Here is an 18700-nt window from a genome sequence, read left to right as displayed (position 1 = left end):
GCATCCCAAGTCCATTGTCAAGTACATTAGATCCCACAGGCCAAGGTCCTGCCAAATTCCTGATGTTACTGAGGTGGTGCTTATCCTAATAAACAACTACTCAATTTGTATGGTGGTGTTTATATTACAGCCAAGGCTTTCTTAGAGATAGCATATTCTTTTTAAAATTGGAATCCCTATCCTTTGTGTAAGACATAGGAATCACACGTCTCTTATGCCTGATCACTTTTTAAAAGTATATTTGGATGTCAACATATAGAGTCTATTTGGTTGATTTAAAAATTGGCCCTGGGTATTCAGGAAGTAATTGGGAAATATTATCTGAGAAAGAGTCTTCTTAAGTGCTACTGTTGTTTTCTTCAAATTTCAAATTGGGATTTTACTCACTGTTTCTACAACCCCTTTGATATCTTAAACTAAAATCTGTTTCCTTACCGAAACTTTTTTTCCTCCTTCACGTGCGCACTCTGCTTTGCTATTGTAGGGTGGTTCATGTGGGCTGGGCTGCTGCAATTGATTGTTTTCATGTAGAAAAAAGTTGTTAAAGGATCTGTTTGTTCTTCAAGACACATATAAAGAATCACATGGAGTCAGCAAGCATACCATAGAAGAAATAATGTCTAGGCCAAATTGTAGGGCCTACCAATCTTGGCAGGGTTCTTGAAGCAAAGAGTGGACTTTGGGGCCCATAATGAGGCTCTATTCAGCAGGCCGGTGTGGCTAGGCCAGGAGAAGAAGGGAAGGAGGAAGAGGCACCCCAGGCACTAGGGATGACGTGGATCGAGTCCTCACTCAGCCGGCACTTAATTTACAGGTAGAGAACAGACACCGGGACACACCAAAGAGACTTAATAAAAATGGTTGCATTTTTAATGGACGTCTGAAAAGGCTAGCTCCATCATATATTCCCCTGGATCAAAGCCTTCCTGGGAGACATCAATACACACAGCACACACAGTTGACAGCTCCAAATCCGGACCCTTTCTTGCACACGTGTTCAGGATGAGCAGAGATCTCCTCACAGCAACGGCCGTGACCCCCAGTGCCCCCAGTCTAGGTGTGGATGGAAATCTGAACTGCTTAGGAAAAACTTAGAGTGTATCCTGCACAAAACAGAGTTTGTCTCTGGGTTAGACTGCATCATCACACACAGTTGCCTGAAGCTTCAGACATCGAGACAGACAGCTCGGCCGAGGGTAGGCATTTTCAGCCAGTGGGGAGCAAGGTAAGCCCATCTTGATACGTGCAGCCTGGCCACAGAGGCTCTGTAGATAAAACCTCAAAAGCAGTGTCACCAGAGATGGGCTTCACTGGATTTTTGAGAAACTGAATTTAAATAGTTAAATCTGTCGTGTGGCCCCTGCATTGACAAAGTCGTCTATAAGCATTAAATGGGCACACCACAACCTGTAGTTTGTAGAACCACATTAGTGAAACCATAAATTTCCACTTCAGATATTCAAAAAGCAATAATTTGAAAGCTAACTCAGCCACATAAACGTGGACTGGCTCCACAGACACGAGGTCTTAAAGAAATCAGTCTGAGTTTGAAAGAAAATCAGGTTGAGATTTCCAGGGACTGAATGCGAACAGAAACTTGGACCCCTACAGCACTGGTCTCATAAGACGTTCTCAAAATTTGGTGACCATAGTATGTGGAGAAAACTTAAGGTACATTTCCAAATAGTAAAATTAGCAGCTGGCCAATAATTTCCAGTTACCTAGGAAGCTGTACACCCTGTTTCTGAGAACCTGCATTTATTTCGAATGCAGCCTGTTTTCCAAACAGGTCTGTATTATTTCCTGAGAAATCGAAATTAAATAATTCTTCCTTCCTAAAATCATGACCATTCATGGCATTTCCAATTAAGGAACAAAGAAGGCACATCTGCTGATAAATAACTTGATGTGACTGAGAATGGTGACAGTGAAGGAGGATCGGGGAACTCAGGGATGAAGCCCTGACTTAGGGTGGGCAAGTCCGCAGAATCATGGCTGGGCTTATTGACTCAGCACATACTCAGAGTTGCCTGCTACACGCCCGCCAGGACTGTGCCAAGCACTGGGATGCATGTTCTGCTCGAGATTTAAACTCGTGGTCCCTAGAAGACCAGAGAACTCTGAGATAGCAGTGGGGCCTTGGGAGACAATGAACAGCAGGGAGGGAGGAGCTTTAGAGAAAGGAAAAAGGACAAGACTGAGGGTGCCACAGGGAGAGAAGCAAGAAACAGCAAACCAGCCTGGAAGCAGCAGGGAGGGAAAGCAGAGACTATCTCACAGAGCCTTGCAAGGGTCAGAATGAAGGGAACAAGAGAACTCAGGGAGGGGACCAAGACAGAAGCAAAGAGAAGACACAGAAGCAGAGAGTACCTGAGACAGAGTTAACGAGAGGGCTCTGAGCCAGAAGCAAGAGGTGAGGAGAAGCTGAGTCTTCTGGGTCTTTTTTTTCCCCTGCTGAATAGAGCCTTGATTATAGTGTTACCCAATGTCTGATAAATTTCAGTCTACTTTCTTAACATTTCATGGCGAGAACTACATGAATGCAAAAGGCGTCCCAAAGCTAAGAACCTTGAGTCAAATATGGGAGAAAAACTCCTACCATAGCTACAATTAACACCCCAATTTAGGTCTAATATTATAAAGGGTGATTTTTCAAGAAAATATTTTTAACTATCTGGTTTATTTTCATTCCCACTTCAGCCCAATGAGCCTAATGCGAGTCCCTTTTTTTTTTTTTCCTTCAGTAACAGCTGTTCTTTTGAACCTTCTGAATAGGCATCTGATTTAGATTTGAAGGAAGTCATTTTAGAAGCTGGTGCAGACTCGCATAAGCACAACTCAGATAAATCCAAGCCCATGCACCACAGATTTCTTTAAAAAGCAAGAAATCTGGTGACCAGCAAGGAATCAGAGTTACTGTTGAATCTAAACCCAGTGGACACATTTTCCTCCTCCAGGCTGTAAATTCAGGCATAAATGGTTTCCAGACTATTCCCTACTAATGAATTTAACATAGAAAATGTATCTGCAGCTCAACTACGAAAGAGGAAGAGCTTCTTTCAATTTTATTGGATCTCAGATCCATTATGACTTTGTGGCCTCTGCTGGAGAAAAACATTCTCATATAAGGAGCTCTTATATCATTAAATAGGAAACGAAATAACAGTTGATGGTAGCAGCCCCTGCAGGAACTGTCTGGCTTCTGACCCACCATATTGATGACTGGTTTGCTTGCCTACTCTGGGGCAGGGTTTTTGGTGAATGCAATAAATAAGTTTAACTTGACCAAGACTGCATTTATGTCCCATGCAATGACTACAAAATTTACAACAAAAAAAGTTGTAATTGAAAAGTCATTTAAGCTAATTTTTTTCCCCTTGCAGAAAAAAAAAAAAAGAAGAAGAAATGGGGCTTTAAGAAATTTAAACTAGCATAGGTTGAAGTGCAAACCTACTAATAATGGTCATTTAAATACTTACAATTCCATCTCTATCTGGTGAACCTCTGTAACAAAAAGAAATTGGTAGCTATTAGGAAAATGAATCATTCTTGCTACATAGTCTCAAGTATGACAATAAGAATCATTAACCACCTTTCTCCCCCCTCTCACGAGTTCCAACCCCAGTAAACCTGGCTAATGAAAGCCAAATCAAAATGGATTGGTTGAGTGATATTTGAGTGTGGGGTGTGTGTATGTGTGCGTGGGAGGGAGAGTCTCATTAAAAACTGAAATCCAAAAGGCACAAGTTGCTGGTGCAGTGTCTTGAGAGGAGAATTCATTAAGAGCTGTCCCACTCAGCAGCCTTCTATTTAAAACTACCACCAGGAATGCAAACCCATTTGTTCTCTCTCATCTTCTCCCCATAAGTGGTCTTGAATTTCCCCCTATAAGAAGGAACTTCTTATACTTATAAGAAGAACTTATAAAACTACAAAGTAGTTTTCAACTTACTTTAAGAATCTATATTTTCTTCCATATTTCTAGAGTTACTGCTCCTTTGATTACAGAACAGGAAATGGAGGGCAATTTTGCTAAATGGCTTGCTTTGATGACTAAAGTCCAGGGTATTTAATCCATGGTGAAGCTAGGCTGCAGTGCTTAAGAATAAGGGCTTTAGAGTAGGATGAAGCCAGGTGTCCGGACTCTACCACCTATTAGCTCTCTGACCTTGAACATATTGAGTATTACTTAGTTCTCTAAGCCAGCTTAAATATGATAAGGTATATAAAGAACTTATAATGGTTCCCGACACATACTAAGTATTCAAAAATGTTTGTTTGTTTGTTACAGGTTTTTTCCTCTTCCGTGATGTCTCTACCCTAGGAACACAAAACTGTTCACTTGCAGCCATGTTAGACTTTATAGCCATAGAGGAAGGGTATTATTATTGTTACTTTGGAAAACTGAGCTGGAGGAATCGGAGAAAGAGAGAAGAAAAAGAGTAGTCACTTTATAACTTCTTATATTAATTAATTCTGTAAGGAGCTAGAAAAATATTATTCTATTAACATGGAGACCAGAATTATGCTTAGATGGGGACCTGCATTGTTTGGAAGAAAACCTTAGTAAGTGCCTGGGTGGACTATGAAATCTTGAAGAGTTTGGTGTGGTTGGAACTGTTCCTTAGCAGGTGGGACCAAGTGACAAAATTGTTTATTGCTTCATAGGGTGGGACAGAGGAGAGAGAGAGAAATGCAGAGTTGGTGGGACATCTTCTTGGCTTCAAGATGTGATTCCCCTTCCCCACCAACACCCCCTTCAAAATTAGCAGAATATTCTACTTGTATTACAAAACACTTGATGGGAGAGCATCATTTTCCATAATCATTTCTGTGTCCATGTGGATACAGGGATGAATCAGTGATACAGGGGCTAGAAGCAGAGAGGACCCTGATATTGAAAGACCATGGGAGTTGACAGAAATCTTAGGATCTTTGGACATTCGCTGGCTATGGGAAAAAGTTGGTTCAAAGAAATTTCATCTAAGATAGAAAGATAGGAAGAGTCTTAGCCAATAAAAGTTATATATAATTCATTGAACAACTATTGAGTGCTTATAATAGGCCAGGCACTAGGCTAGGGTCAGGAGATAAAATAATGAAGAAGACATGCTCATCATAGAGAGAATGAGACAGGCAAGTAAATCCAGTGGGTTATTATGGCCGTAGTAAACCCAGGTGGTAGGAAAGTACAGAGGAAAGGTACCAACCCATATTCATCAAAGTCAATTTTCCCTAGATTTGTACACTTCAAAAAATGAGCATTTCTTACTAGGATTTCAGCCTCTGCCAAAGGAACTGATAGAGAGGAGATTGCATCAAATTTTGCATAGGACACATCCAGAGGCACTGATCCTCGTGGGGTTGTCTTTCGGGGCAGGTGATAGATGTGGAGAAGACAAGGCTCTGGAGATAGTCCTGGCTGTGGTGTTGCCCACTATTGGTCCAGGTAGAAGGGCATAGCTATAGGGGAACTTAAATGGGAGGCCACTTGGTCTCATGCATATTACAGCTCTAGGGATGGCACTTCAAAAATCTTAATCAGAATAATTGTAATTGTACATAGCAGCGTTGGTATCTATTCTGATCCTTTGTCTTATCCACTGATGGAAATAGGGCTGCTGCTTCCCCGTATGACAGCAGTAAGCATGGTGGTATCGTGCACTAGCTATAGTGCCCAACTGCCCAGGTTCAATCAACTTATATTTCCTAGTTGCATAACCTTGGACCAGTACTTCACTCCTTTGTGTCTCAGTTTCCTCATCTATATAACAGCCGTGATAACAGCATATAGTTCATAGGGTTGTTAAAGGATTCAATAAGTTAATATAAATGAAGAGCCCGGAATAGTACCTAGAACATAGTAAATACTCATTAAATGCTACCTAGAATAAAGTTATTATACAAGCTGACCTAGGATGGGGAGTAGAGAGAGAGATTTTAGCAGCCTCAGACAATGGGGCATGTGTCCTCAGTTTATTGCCTAACCCCCTTTTATTAAGTTTTATACATTTTTAAATAATTTTTTTTTCTTTTTAAGAGCAGACCCATTATATTTACTGATTCTGTTTTAAAACTGATCATCTACCAGGAACACTTTGCCTCTATTTTAAAAAGTGACAGTCACCTCTTGCCACTGCTGCCTTTTCTCTTTTACCCTCCTATTGGTCTTGAATATAATTTTGCCCATCTATTCTTTTTTTTTTTCTGAGTAATCAAAGAATAGGCACTTGACTCTGGACTAGAATACTGGCTCCATGTCTTATTTTTCTGGGTAGCCTTCAGCAAGTTACTTAATTCCTTTTGGCACTGATTTCTCATCTCCAAAATTGAGATATTATTTCTAACCTTGTTGAATTACTATGAGGGTTAAAAAGGATATCAGTACATACAAAATACCCTGCACAGGGCCTGCCACGTAGCACAGGCTCCTCTCTCCTTTCCTCTTTCTATCAGCCATTGTAACGTTGATCAAATCAGGAAGCTCTGGTTCTAACCCCACTCTATCTAAGGACACTCAATCAACTGAAGTTGGAACTGGCAGCTACCATAGCAGGTTACTTGTCAACCCTCACGGAGTTGCAACGGCCCTGAAAACAGTTTGTATCAACAGGGTTTCAGTGACTGCAGACTAACATAAGCATTACCTAAATCTGAAGGGATAGCACATTGCCAGAACATTTCTCCAGCCTTCTGCAAGAATGATATATGACCCAATTAGAGAGCAGGGGCTCATGAAAAGCAAAGGTTTACACTAAACGTCTTGTCCTTTGACCATCACTGCTGGTGGAACCAGTTTATAGCTAATTTGCTATCACCTAAGTAAACTGGGGCGCTCAGATGATAAGAAGTAAAGGACAGATGCTTGGGATTTTACAAGAAAATGTCTTGTTAGAATATTTCAGAGAGATATTGGGCATCTACACAAAGCCATGAAGAGTAACTTCCTCATTTTCATGTTTTTAGAAGTGGTGATGGAAGAGTGGTACTTTGGCCACCTGTAAATGAGCTCAGTCTGCCCTGGGGAGGTTGTTTGACCTCTTTTTCCTTTTGAGGGAGCTTCTTTCCTTTCTAATTTTCTTCACACACCAGAGATTATGTATAGTCAGTTACAGAAACCATCTCAAAGAAAAATGGATTTGTTTTCTGCTAATGATGTTCTCCTGAGATATGTCTAATAGTGTCCCCCACAACACACGGCACATTGTAGGTGGCAAAGGATTCTGTTGACAGACGGACTGCTACAGTGTCTGGCCTTTTATGGAAATCCAATTCCATCTAGTGCAAACTGAGGCCCATTAGAGGAAAGTGTATTCTAAGTCCGTGGAGCTATTGGCAATGCTGAAACCAGAGCCCAGGTCTTCCGACTCTGGTGAACGAACCATCTCCTATTCTGGTTAATGTATCAAAGTTGGCAATTTCTTAAGAAATAATGAAAATTATATAATGCTCAGAAAAATTTTTTTCTAATTTAATCATTTAGAAAAATTGGCAAGACTAGAGTAAATACAGCTTCCATGAAATAATTATTTACTAAAAGAAAAAACACAAAGAAAAGGTAAGAACAGGGGACTTAAAACTTGATATCTGGACAAAAAATAGCTTTTTACCCCCCAATCCTTTACAGTCTCTGGTTTAAAAGCCTTCAAGGCTTCAAGGTTGCCCACTGCCTAAGGAAGGAAGCCCAGACACCTCAGCCTGGCTGGTACTTAAAGCCCTTCCTATCTGGCCCTGATCTCCTTTGCAGCCTTGCCTCCCACTATTACATTTACGTGTGGCCGACAAGTAGACAGACTGCTCTGTTTAGCTTGTCCCGAATACCTACTTGGCTTTTCCACATCTCTGCTTTGGCTGTTGTCCCTTGGCATGAAACGCATGTCCTCATCTTCTTGAAGGCCAAAATCAAGGCTCCTCCCTCTTTGAAGCTTCACTGATCATGTATTCAAATATGAGCTTTCCCACCCTCCAATTCCCTGGAAATTCCAATTCTAATCGCTCCTAAGGAACTTACCACATATTAATTTGTATTAATGATAACAGGAGTAGTGGCTGCTACCATTCACTGAGCGTTTACTAAGTACGTGTTACCACGGTAGTCATAACAAATGTTAGCTCTTTTAGTTATATGAAAGATACTTCAATTTGTGTGATAGATATTCTATTCCATGAATTATAAATTCTCAGAGGACAAGCCCACAGGGCAATTCTCAGCACCTTGTGATAAAATTTCTGCACGATAAAAACGTACAGAATGAAAAGCTAAAGTTGCTTTTTTTTTTTTCTTTTCACCTGTGCCTAAACAACTATTGATTTTTGCATTTTCTAACTTTCTTTCAGGGCTTCTTGTCAAATAAGGGGTTTTATAGGTTCATTATTCTGCTATACAGCAGACCACAGCAGATCTGCGTTTCCACACGGTCACAGCCAGCTGATGCTGAGCAGTGGTGCTCTCCTTAAGTACATACGTAGAATCAGTGTCCTTTTCTTTCTTCCGTATTCCAAAGGCCTTCCTTGTACGTTTTTTCAATCCTGTGGGAAAACAACAAAAGGTCAAAAAATCTATTTTCTATTTGAATGTTCCTAGCAACATGCAAGTGAACATATTTTTAAAGTTGCAATATATTAGTTAAATTTGAACGTTCAAAAACCCGTGAAAGTTTCTTCATGTGTATGCATGTGTGTGTGTGCATGTGCATAGGATTCATTACTGTTTTTCAACAGATGTTTATCAAGGACATGGCACTGTAAGTTCTTAGCCCTATGAGCAATGTAAGAATATTAAAAAAAAAAAAATGGAAAGGAGATCAGGACAAAGTACAATAAAGTAGGCAAGCTTTTCTTAGACTATTGTTAGCCATCGCCCAAATTGGCGCTGTGCCAAGAAACCCCATCACAGACTTAGAAGAACAGTAATTTCCAGGGTAGGCGGATTCTGGACACTAGGATAGTTCCAAGACAGAGATTATGTAAACCGTACAAAACAGCCACATTGGCCTGACACTTCTTTGTATCCCATATTCCCAGTTCATCTTTTTCTACTTCCTCAATTCAGTGGCTATACTGGATTCTCTGAACATCCCCAATATCTGTTCTCCTGTATCTCTTTTCTCTTTATGTGGTCCTTGCCACTGGCTGAAATGCTTTTCCTGTTTTGTTGATATTTACAACTTCCATATGTGCCTTCACAGCCCAGTCAAATGCCCCCTCCTCTGTGAGGGCCTCTCAATCTTCGTGCTGTCAGAACTGACTATCCTGTGCTCCCCCAAATGTTGCTGTTATATGTATTACAATATATCAAAGCATTCCACTTATTAGTTCCTACGTCAGTTTCCCTCATAGACTGTAAGCCTTTCTAGGACAGAGGCCAAGGATACCCTTGGTATGTCCTCTACGCCAAGTAGAGGAACCAGATAATATTTGTTGATTTAAGATGTTTTCCAGGAAGCATCATTCAGGTGGTATTGGGGTAAGAAGTCTCCTTTTCTTCCATCCTGGACAAACCAAGCCTACTCTTGTATCTTCTATTCTTCTCCTGTCAAGGCTCTGTCAGGGATTCCTATCTCCCACGTGTCCTGTAATTACATATGTGGCTTGTGTGTTTCTCATGTTAGTCAGTATTATTCAAATATACCAATGCCTATATAGTCAAAACCTTAGACTTGTTACTGGTGGTTTGGAACTTCATCCTGACAAATTAGAGCTGGAAAAGTCACTGACGTTCAGGATTTGTTTGGCACTACCAGGTGGATCAAGGGGAAAAACACTGACAAAATCAGAGATTTGATGACATCTTTTTTTAAAACATGTGAGTCAGCCCAGACCACTCAGATGATCTGAGTCATTCATTATCTGGCTCTTAGGATACTACTCAAATATAATCTCCAAAATGCCTCGGTTTGTCTAATTTTGTATTTGAATAGTCATTCCATTTAAGATGTTTAGGTCTTTAAAATGTCAATGTTTGTTTAAAAAAAAATCTCCTCCCACATTAAGCTATTCTCCATTACCCTCCACGTGAAGAGTTTATAGAAAACTTATTGACATTTAAAACTACCCACCCATAATATTTAGGAACACCTCCTCTCTGTTCATTTTTAATTTTGATTGTGAAAAACTTCCTTCTTCTCACCTGTAATTGCCTTATCTCCTTATAGGGACAAAATATTGTAGTTAAAATCATTTTCCTCCTATAATTGTTCTTGGGCTTCAAGTCTCTTACTTGGCTTCTCCATGCTTCTAATTCAGCTTTGGAGTCACAATGAATGCTATATTCACCAGTCACTACTGGTTTTTATAGAATTATAAACCAAATGCTATTATTATCTTATGTTTTCAAATTACTCTATTTTCTGCAACTTGACCATGAGACAAGAGATAGCATGCCCTACCAAACAGATGAGAAAATACAGACAAATTCCAGTAATTCTTGTATTAAATTAGTAACAGAGCAGGCAATAGTAATTTTCCATAGACTCTGTCCTGTTTTTGACCACCAAACTTGGATAATAGCCAACATGAACTAGGTCATGAACGTCACGAGTTGTCCATTTTCCAGTGAAAAGTGCCCTGGATCAGGCTTCAGGAGACAGAGTCCATTCCCAGCATCATTTCTAATTGTGTAGATGAGTATGAGTTACATTCTTTTTGTATTTCCATCTCTCAGTGTACAACAAATCAGCCAGTAATAAGGAATGAAAGAATTTGCATATGTTCACAAAATGCAATGCCATTCTGTAGTTTTAGTTTCACTGAAAGTCATATTTCCCATATGTAAAATACATTCCCATATATGGAACATAAATAGGAATACACTAGAGATGTGACATTCCAGAAAAACAAAACTAATCGAATTATTGCATAAGAAAAAACACGGAAGACTTTTCCCCCTTGAAAGGTGGAAAGATATGAGAAGTTTATAAGAGTATGAAGAAAACTCTGAAAGACTAAAACAAAGTTATGAAATATAAAAGTTATTCGTATCTTAACAGCTTTTTGAGAAGACCCAGGAAGAAACAGTCATACCAACCATGTTAAAAGTGAATGGAGAGGTGTGGTCAAGTCTTTTGAGAGTTTATTTAAAAATATTCAAAGAAATTCTTCAGAAGAGAGCAAGGACAGTCAAAAATCTTACAGGAGTAACAAGTTTAAGACACTGTGTCTGGTAAAATGATAAGCTTAAAAAACAGTATATCCAATGATTTTTCACTTCTGACTCCAATATAGTGTAATTGTTTTTAGGCTGGGTCATGAATTTTTGTCAACTATTTCTTTACCAAAAATAGGAGGGAAAAAAAATCAAGTGTCTTTGAGAAATGAAGTAAATAACTTTTCCCTTGCCAATATCAAAACAAAGAGATCTAAAGAGAAAGAATTTTAAGGTCCTGATGATCTGGGGCTAGAACAGTTTTCTTCCAAGCTATGGAATTGAGAACATCCTCCTGTGTGCATGCAGAACTGGGTCGGAAGTCTGGCCTGTGCCTCTTAGCGTCCCTTCACCTAATTTAGATTCTTTTAGCTTCCATTGGTATTATGGGAGAAGCTAGCAAAGTCTGGGAACAACAACAACAACAAAATTAAAAACAGACTGAGCTTTAAGAGGGTAGGAGAGCTTATTTCAAAATAGGTAGTCCTGGATATGATATTACAAGATAGTGAAATAAAGAAACATGCAGAAACTGACAATAGTGACAGCACAAATATATATAGTAATATTTGTAGCTATCATTACTGAGGTCCTACCTATGGGCCAGGTACCAGCTGCTTTGCATATGTTGACTCATTTAATTTTCTTACAAACCTTGTGAAAAAGTAGGAGATGTTTTCTTTGCAAATGATGAGCCTGAGGGTTCACCTGAGTTAGGTTTTATTTATCATCATCTCTAGGGAGGAAATTGGAGGCTCCTTCTCCCTCCATGGATCCCCAAAGTACCTCTGGACTCTGTCCTAGGTTCCTTTACACTCTCTCCCTGGGGCAATTTCATTCACTCACATGGTTTTATTTTCCATCTGTATGCAGATGAACCCTAAATCCATAGGTCAGATCCAGTACTATCTCATGAGCTTCTGGATATACAGCACTTCTTCTCATGCTCAAACTTCTACAAAGAGACATCAGGTTTCTTTGAAAGCCTTTAGGTGCCTATATATATACATATATATGTATATATATATATACATATATGTAATCAAACCTCTAAAGGTATGTCCAATTGATTAGTTTACAATTATTTTCTGAATAAAATCTCCCTTAAAATGAAATAGTTCTCCATGAACTAATGAATGGATAAACAAAATGTGATGTACCCATACAATGGCATATTATGCAGTCATTAAAAGGAATGTGATACTGACACATGCTACAACATGCATGAACCTTGAAAACATTATGCTAAGTGAAAGAAGCCAGATACAAAGAACCACCTATTGCATGAGTCCATTTATGTGAAATATCTGGAGTAGGCAAATTCACTGATACAGAAAGCAGAGTAGAGGTTGCCAGGGGTGGAGTAGAGGGGAAATGAGGAGTGACTGCCTAAGTGGTACAGAGTTTCCTTTTGGGATGATATAAAAGTTCTGGAACTGGATAGTGGTGATGGTTGCCCAACACTGAGAATGTACTGAATACACTTAAACATAGCCAAAATGGTAAATTTTGTCGTTTGTATTTTATCACAATAAAAAAGAAACAGAATAGCTCAAGCCAGATTATTCTGTGACCAGAGGGAATAAAGATAGGAGGGAGTGAAAAAGAAAAGAAAGAGACAAGGAAGATTGGCTTAAAAGTTTGGAATCTTTTTTTTTCCTTTTTATTTATTCTTTTGTAAAGTTGTCAAATATTTAGTTAAGAAACTGGGAGCTATATAGTCACAAATCTGTGTTCATGATGACCTTCACCATCGCGAAAGTGATATGTCCGCAAGAATTTACAACTACAACAACCCTGCAGCTTTTCTCTCTCACATAATAGCTGTTTACAAAAAGCTTGTCATAAACACATTTTTATGTAATGTTCCTTTCAGCTTTTCTCATCAGATCACAATGTTATGTTAATCCCTACTAGACGGTAAGCTCTGTGAAGTCAGCCACTCTACTATGTAGATGCCTGTCTTTATTTTCACTGCCCCATAGTGTTTCACGAATAGAACATTCCTTAAAATGATTTACTCAATTGTGTTAAAACAGAGGCATTATTTCTCACCTTCTTTTCAGACTGCAAGTCAGGCCATTGGAAGCTTATGAAATCAATTTGTTAGGGTGAAACTTCCATTCGAAAATAAAGTAGAAGAGAAAAACTAAGTGTGCATTGCCTGTAGAAAGGATGAAGACTGCATCATGAAATTCTTGGCCTCAGCTGTGTGGGTGGTGAGTGTCTGCAAACTGGGTGACCATGTAAAATATATTTCTTATGATAACTCCAAAAAGTTTGAAAGTCTTTTAAAAAAATAAACCTTTCTTTTAAAAGTCTTTTAAATTTAAAACACAAATTACTGTGTTCACTATGTTTTTCTCTGAAATGTCTCCTAATTAAAAAATAAAGATACCTTCCTGACTTTGAATATACAACTCCACAGGTGAGGAAGAAATAATACAGCAAAAATTTACCTTTATCAATTTCCTTCTCTCCCAAGTGTAACTGTTCTATAGAGGTTCACTAAGCAAACACTAAATTCTAAATTTGAGCCTTTAAATGTTACAATGAAAACAGAATTTGTCAGAGGGCTCCTCCAAAACAGAAAATTTAGCCTCTATACTATATACTAATTTTAGGTAAAACATCAAAATCTGATACTCAAAAGAAATACAGAGTTTTTGCTTGGTTGGTTTCACATCTTCTATTTCTTAAAATTACAATTGAAATATTTTTCCCTAAAAATGAAGGCTAGTTCTATAGATGGACAGATTGAGATAACAGTCCTGGAGTTGTGTCCAAAACAGGAGAAATCAAGGTGTGAGCATCCTGTAGGCAGGAGCTGAGGACCAAACTCACAGAAGATTCTGCTGGCCTTCACAAGACGCTCTCCTGCCACATAGGAGTGAACGTGGAGAGTCCTGCCAATACCTCCTCTTTTCTCTCCTTGTCCTGAATTCCTACCATTCCACTGCTAGTTGGTAAGACAACAAGAAGAGGTCAAAGGTAGACTGGTCACCATCCTATCAGCATGTTGGCAGCAAACTGGTTTATCTCCAAGATAACTTAAAGGGACTGGGATGGGAAGAGATGTGGCACTATATTATATTACCTTCCTCACTTATGTCACAGTCTTACACACTGCTTTCACTAACAGCTCTTTATTATGTTAAACCCCCCATATAAGCATTTTGCATTTAAAATTGATGAAAAGGTGTCACTTTTGCAGATCATGTTCCTGGGGTGTACTTGATCCTTCTTCCCACTCCTCTACAAACAGTACTTTTGAGCAGAGCTTGGACCAGTCATGGCCTGGGCACAGAGCTGGCTCTAAGAGTGACCTAGAGCTTTGGAAGAAAGAGGAGAGGGTGGCAGTGACAGCTGTTTAGGGTCAGTATGTAAGACACAGTTCACAGAGGAATGCAAACCATCTTCTCGTGTATCTCCTCCAGAAGCATGAAGATGCCCCTCCCAGATACAGAGCAGGAGACGTGGTGGAAGGGAGCAGAAGGACTGCTTTCTTTGGAATCCAAAGATCTGGAATCAAATCTTTTTTTTTTTTTTTTTTGCGGTACGCAGGCCTCTCACTGTTGTGGCCTCTCCCGCTGCGGAGCACAGGCTCCGGACGCGCAGGCTCAGCGGCCATGGCTCACGGGCCCAGCCGCTCCGCGGCATGTGGAATCTTCCCGGACCAGGGCACGAACCCGTCCCCTGCATCGGCAGGCGGACTCTCAACCACTGTGCCACCAGGGAAGCCCTGGAATCAAATCTTAATTGGACCTCTTACTGGCTGTCATTTGCAGCAAAACGTATAGAGAATCTGAGAGGCACTGCGTTACTTTCAATATAAGATTCATGTCCTCCCAGGACATGAGGTTTGGAGGAATAGCCTCAGTTTTTCTCTCTGTAATCCCTAGGAGTGAGGGGAAGGCAGCGCTGGTTCACTGAGTCCCTCATACGTGTCACGCACTAAGCATTTTCACAAACTAACACTTTCAACAAGCCCAGACAGTATTACTAACCCCTACTTTATGGATTAAGAAATAAACTCAAAGTGATTAAGTTCCTTTTCCAAGATCACCAAACAAACAAGTTAGATAAGACCAAGATTTTGAGCCAGATCTGTATGCCTCCAAGCCAAGCGACTTATCGGGTAGTCCCGATGCTTCTCTCGGTACCCAGGGCCATGCTTAGTACACGGTGGACACACCTTCCATGTTTGTCTTAACACCTTTTTAAAAAGCCACTGAATGTTTGTATAATAATTAAAAGAAAAACCAAATGACTTTTCTGGATGTTTGCAATCTACATTCCATTGATGTTTAGTGTTTGAATATTTATTTGTATATATGGAGGTATCAGGGAAAGAGAAGGAGCCCTAAGCTGCATGGGGTGGACCTATCTGACAGCATGTGCATTGGGGGAGGGGTGTGGGGTGACCTCACCACATTTTTAGGTGAAGAATGTATACAGTGGCACATTGAAAAGCTAAATTTAGCCCAAAACACACATCATGAATAAAAACCAATAGATGTAATTTGTTAAGTACTTAAGATGTTTCAGGAAATTCATCAGGAACTTCCTTATCTTAGCTCAACACAACCTTATAAAGCGGGAGCTATTATTATTGTATTGATTACATACCATGGGGCATGAGGAGTGACTGGTGTCAGGTCACACAGGTGGCAATTGACGGACCACATTTCTTTTTTTTATATTCATGGTTATAGTTTATTACAGAAAGGCTTATTACAAATTAAAATCAGCAAAGGAAAAAGGATGCTTAGAGCAGATTTCAGGAAAAAACCAAGTGCAAGCTTCCAGTTGTTCTCTCCTACTTTTGCATGGGTAGTGCTTAATTCTCCCCGTAGCAATGTATGACAACACATGTGAAGTGTTGCCAACCAGGAAAGCTCACCTAAGTTCAGAGTTTTTACTGGGGGTCAGCTCACATAGGCATGGAACACCTGCATGACTGACCTGAGGTTTTCAGTCTACAGTCCCCTAGATGTCGACTGATAAACCCAAAGCTTCAGGCATACAAAGACAGATGCTCACCACAACTCACACTGTTAGACTAAACTATCTGCTATGGCTGAAGGTTTCAGATATACAGTGCCACTCTTATCAGGCAGGGTATTCCAAGGGCTCCCTCGGAGTTTAGTTCCCAGCAGTTGCGACAGACCACATTTCAAAGTCCCCTCTGCCTAACTCCAGAGTCTATGCGCTTCAAGTCTTTGGAATATCTTTCTGTTGGTTGACAATTCGTCTTGCCTTCTTATCAAAAAACCCAAAAACCAAAAAAACCAAAACCTTGATTTTTTTTTTAATTGAGAAACATTTTTAGGGAAATTAGGCAGTACATTTGTTAAACACAAAGACTGTGTTTTGCATGTTTAAATCTTTTTGTGCTGCCCAGTGAACATAAGGAGACCCAATAAATGTTTGCTAAATGGATTATTTCTGTAATAAATGTAAATTTTCAAGCTTGAGTCTTCGTCAGCTTGGAGGGTTACTCAAAGGTGAATCACATGTAATGGAATTACTTATTTTCTGCAGGAACCCAGGCCAAACATTTGGTCTCAATAATAAAAAACAGGCAAATTTAATTGCCCTGGGCGTAATGCCACATATTGACAGCAACTCTCACTGGCAATGTCTATTAATTATAATGGCCACTGTATTTCTGTCAGGAAAGATTAAAATGCTTTGCGTATTAGCTCTTCCCCTAAGTTTTAAATATAGGTACTATAATCCAATTCAGATTCTTTGTCCTAAGAAGGTCTTACAGAAAAATGTAAGACCAGTTAAGATGAAGGCCACTCTCTCCCAAGATTTTTTATGATATTTATGATTTCCAGTGCCTAGACTATTGCCTAAGATATGGGGACGCTTAATAGAGGTGAGTACCAGGGAATATGAAAAGTCAAGTTCAGTGTCGAGCAGTACCTGGCACAGGGTAGTCACTTAACAAAAGTTTGTTGGTTGCTCTACCCATTTCCAGATTGTTCAAAATTGGTATGCATGTGGTCTGAATGCTTTACTTTCATTTTTATGTGACTCAAAGGAAATCCAGGTGATCTTTGTACTTAGCACAGAGCCTCTTTACAGTATGGTACCCCTTTATTCTGAGCTGAGCCTATTGGGGGAAATATGCATCTTAATGACACATTCCATTGGTGCTGGATTGCAAAAGAGGCTGATGTGGATGCCACCTTGAAATTCAGATTTGATATACGGGAGTTCAGGTTAGTGCGCTGAAATGGAGATGACCGTGAGACAATTAAGACTTCAAGGGCTAAAAATAGTAACAACTTTTTTTGTGTGTGTGGTATGCGGGCCTCTCACTGTTTTGGCCTCTCCCCTTGCGGAGCACAGGCTCCGGATGCGCAGGCTCAGCGGCCATGGCTCACGGGCCCAGGCGCTCCGCGGCATGTGGGATCTTCCCAGACCGGGGCACGAACCCGCGTCTCCTGCATCGGCAGGTGGACTCTCAACCACTGCGTCACCAGGGAAGCCCAAATAGTGACACCTTTTAAAGAAATATTTGATCCTTTGGAGACATGGAAGAAATGTTGAAAAGAAAATGGTCATGGAACAGGTTTGCCACAAACGAACTTAGTATTTGCTATGCCAATATCAGTGCAATGAAGGAGTTGAGTGGGAATGGGAAGAATTTTAAGCAGGTGAACAACTTCTATTAAGCTTTAAATACAGTATCAAGATCCATGGGAAACATGCAGTTGTAAAAAAACGTAGGAGCTTTGAGCTCTGAAAAACTTTTGTTCAAATCCCATCTTCACTACCTCCTGGGGTAAGTTACATAACTTCTCCGACTCTCAGTTTTTTCAGCTATCTTAAAAGGTTTTTGTAAAGTTTAAATGGGTGTAAAAGCTTCGTATCATACATAAAATATATTGTGCATCATTTTATGCATATTTTTCTTGCTTTTCTTGCAGTTTTGATAGTTACAAAGCAACTAGAAATCAGCTATTTTAACAGATTACATAAAAGTAACTAAATGCCTGATTTCAGCACTTACAGCATCTCCCTAGCTCTATTCCTTTAGAAATAAAAATACAACATCAAAATTTGAAAATAATCAAATTTTCAAAATCTCAAGCTTCTCCTGGTTACAGCTATAAAAACAAAACCAAGATCAAGAAATGTAATTTACTAACATCTATCATAAAATATAAGTGGGGATTTAAAAACTCACAGTAAGAAATACAACAATCTCCTGAAGCAGGAAAATACATCATTGATGAAGCCTTTACTGTGTGCAAATCTACTCCAAACTTTAATCAGCTGGTCATCCCAGCATGATTTGAAAGTAAGCCAGTGTTACTTTTACTTGGGTTAGTGGTATATAGAATTTGTTTTCTGCTCCTACCAGGTAGGGAGAATAACACTTCAAACACTAGTGAAATTAATTTGACGTGTTCCTTGGGAACCTTGTTCTGTAAAATGGTTTTCCTCTTATTCTCTATTTCTCTCCCTCATTCTCTTTCCCCACATTCATTGATTCTCTTCTCTCCCCTCCATCTCCAGTCCCTCCCCAGCCTGACACTG

General features: G+C 39.7%; 1 protein-coding gene across 11 annotated transcripts in view; it reads right to left on the bottom strand.

Moving 5' to 3' along the window:
• The window catches only part of SGIP1 (SH3GL interacting endocytic adaptor 1), a 211607-nt gene that overhangs the window by 105706 nt on the left and 87201 nt on the right, over positions 1-18700 (bottom strand). For 7 of the 11 annotated variants that reach the window (XM_060023453.1, XM_060023445.1, XM_060023466.1 and 4 more), the window contains 3 exons: positions 8466-8529; positions 3480-3504; positions 436-507 (listed from right to left, as the gene is read on the bottom strand). In XM_060023453.1, coding sequence (XP_059879436.1) covers positions 436-507; positions 3480-3504; positions 8466-8529 — 161 coding nt within the window. The remainder of the gene's footprint in view (positions 1-435; positions 508-3479; positions 3505-8465; positions 8530-18700) is intronic. The other 4 variants (XM_060023475.1, XM_060023520.1, XM_060023498.1 and 1 more) reach the window with 1 other exon arrangement.

The sequence above is a fragment of the Delphinus delphis genome, chromosome 1 (genome assembly GCF_949987515.2).
Source record: "Delphinus delphis chromosome 1, mDelDel1.2, whole genome shotgun sequence".
NCBI classification, from domain to species: Eukaryota; Metazoa; Chordata; class Mammalia; order Artiodactyla; family Delphinidae; genus Delphinus; species Delphinus delphis.
Note: the sequence above shows the minus strand (reverse complement) of the source record. Positions and strands in the feature narration are given on the sequence as shown.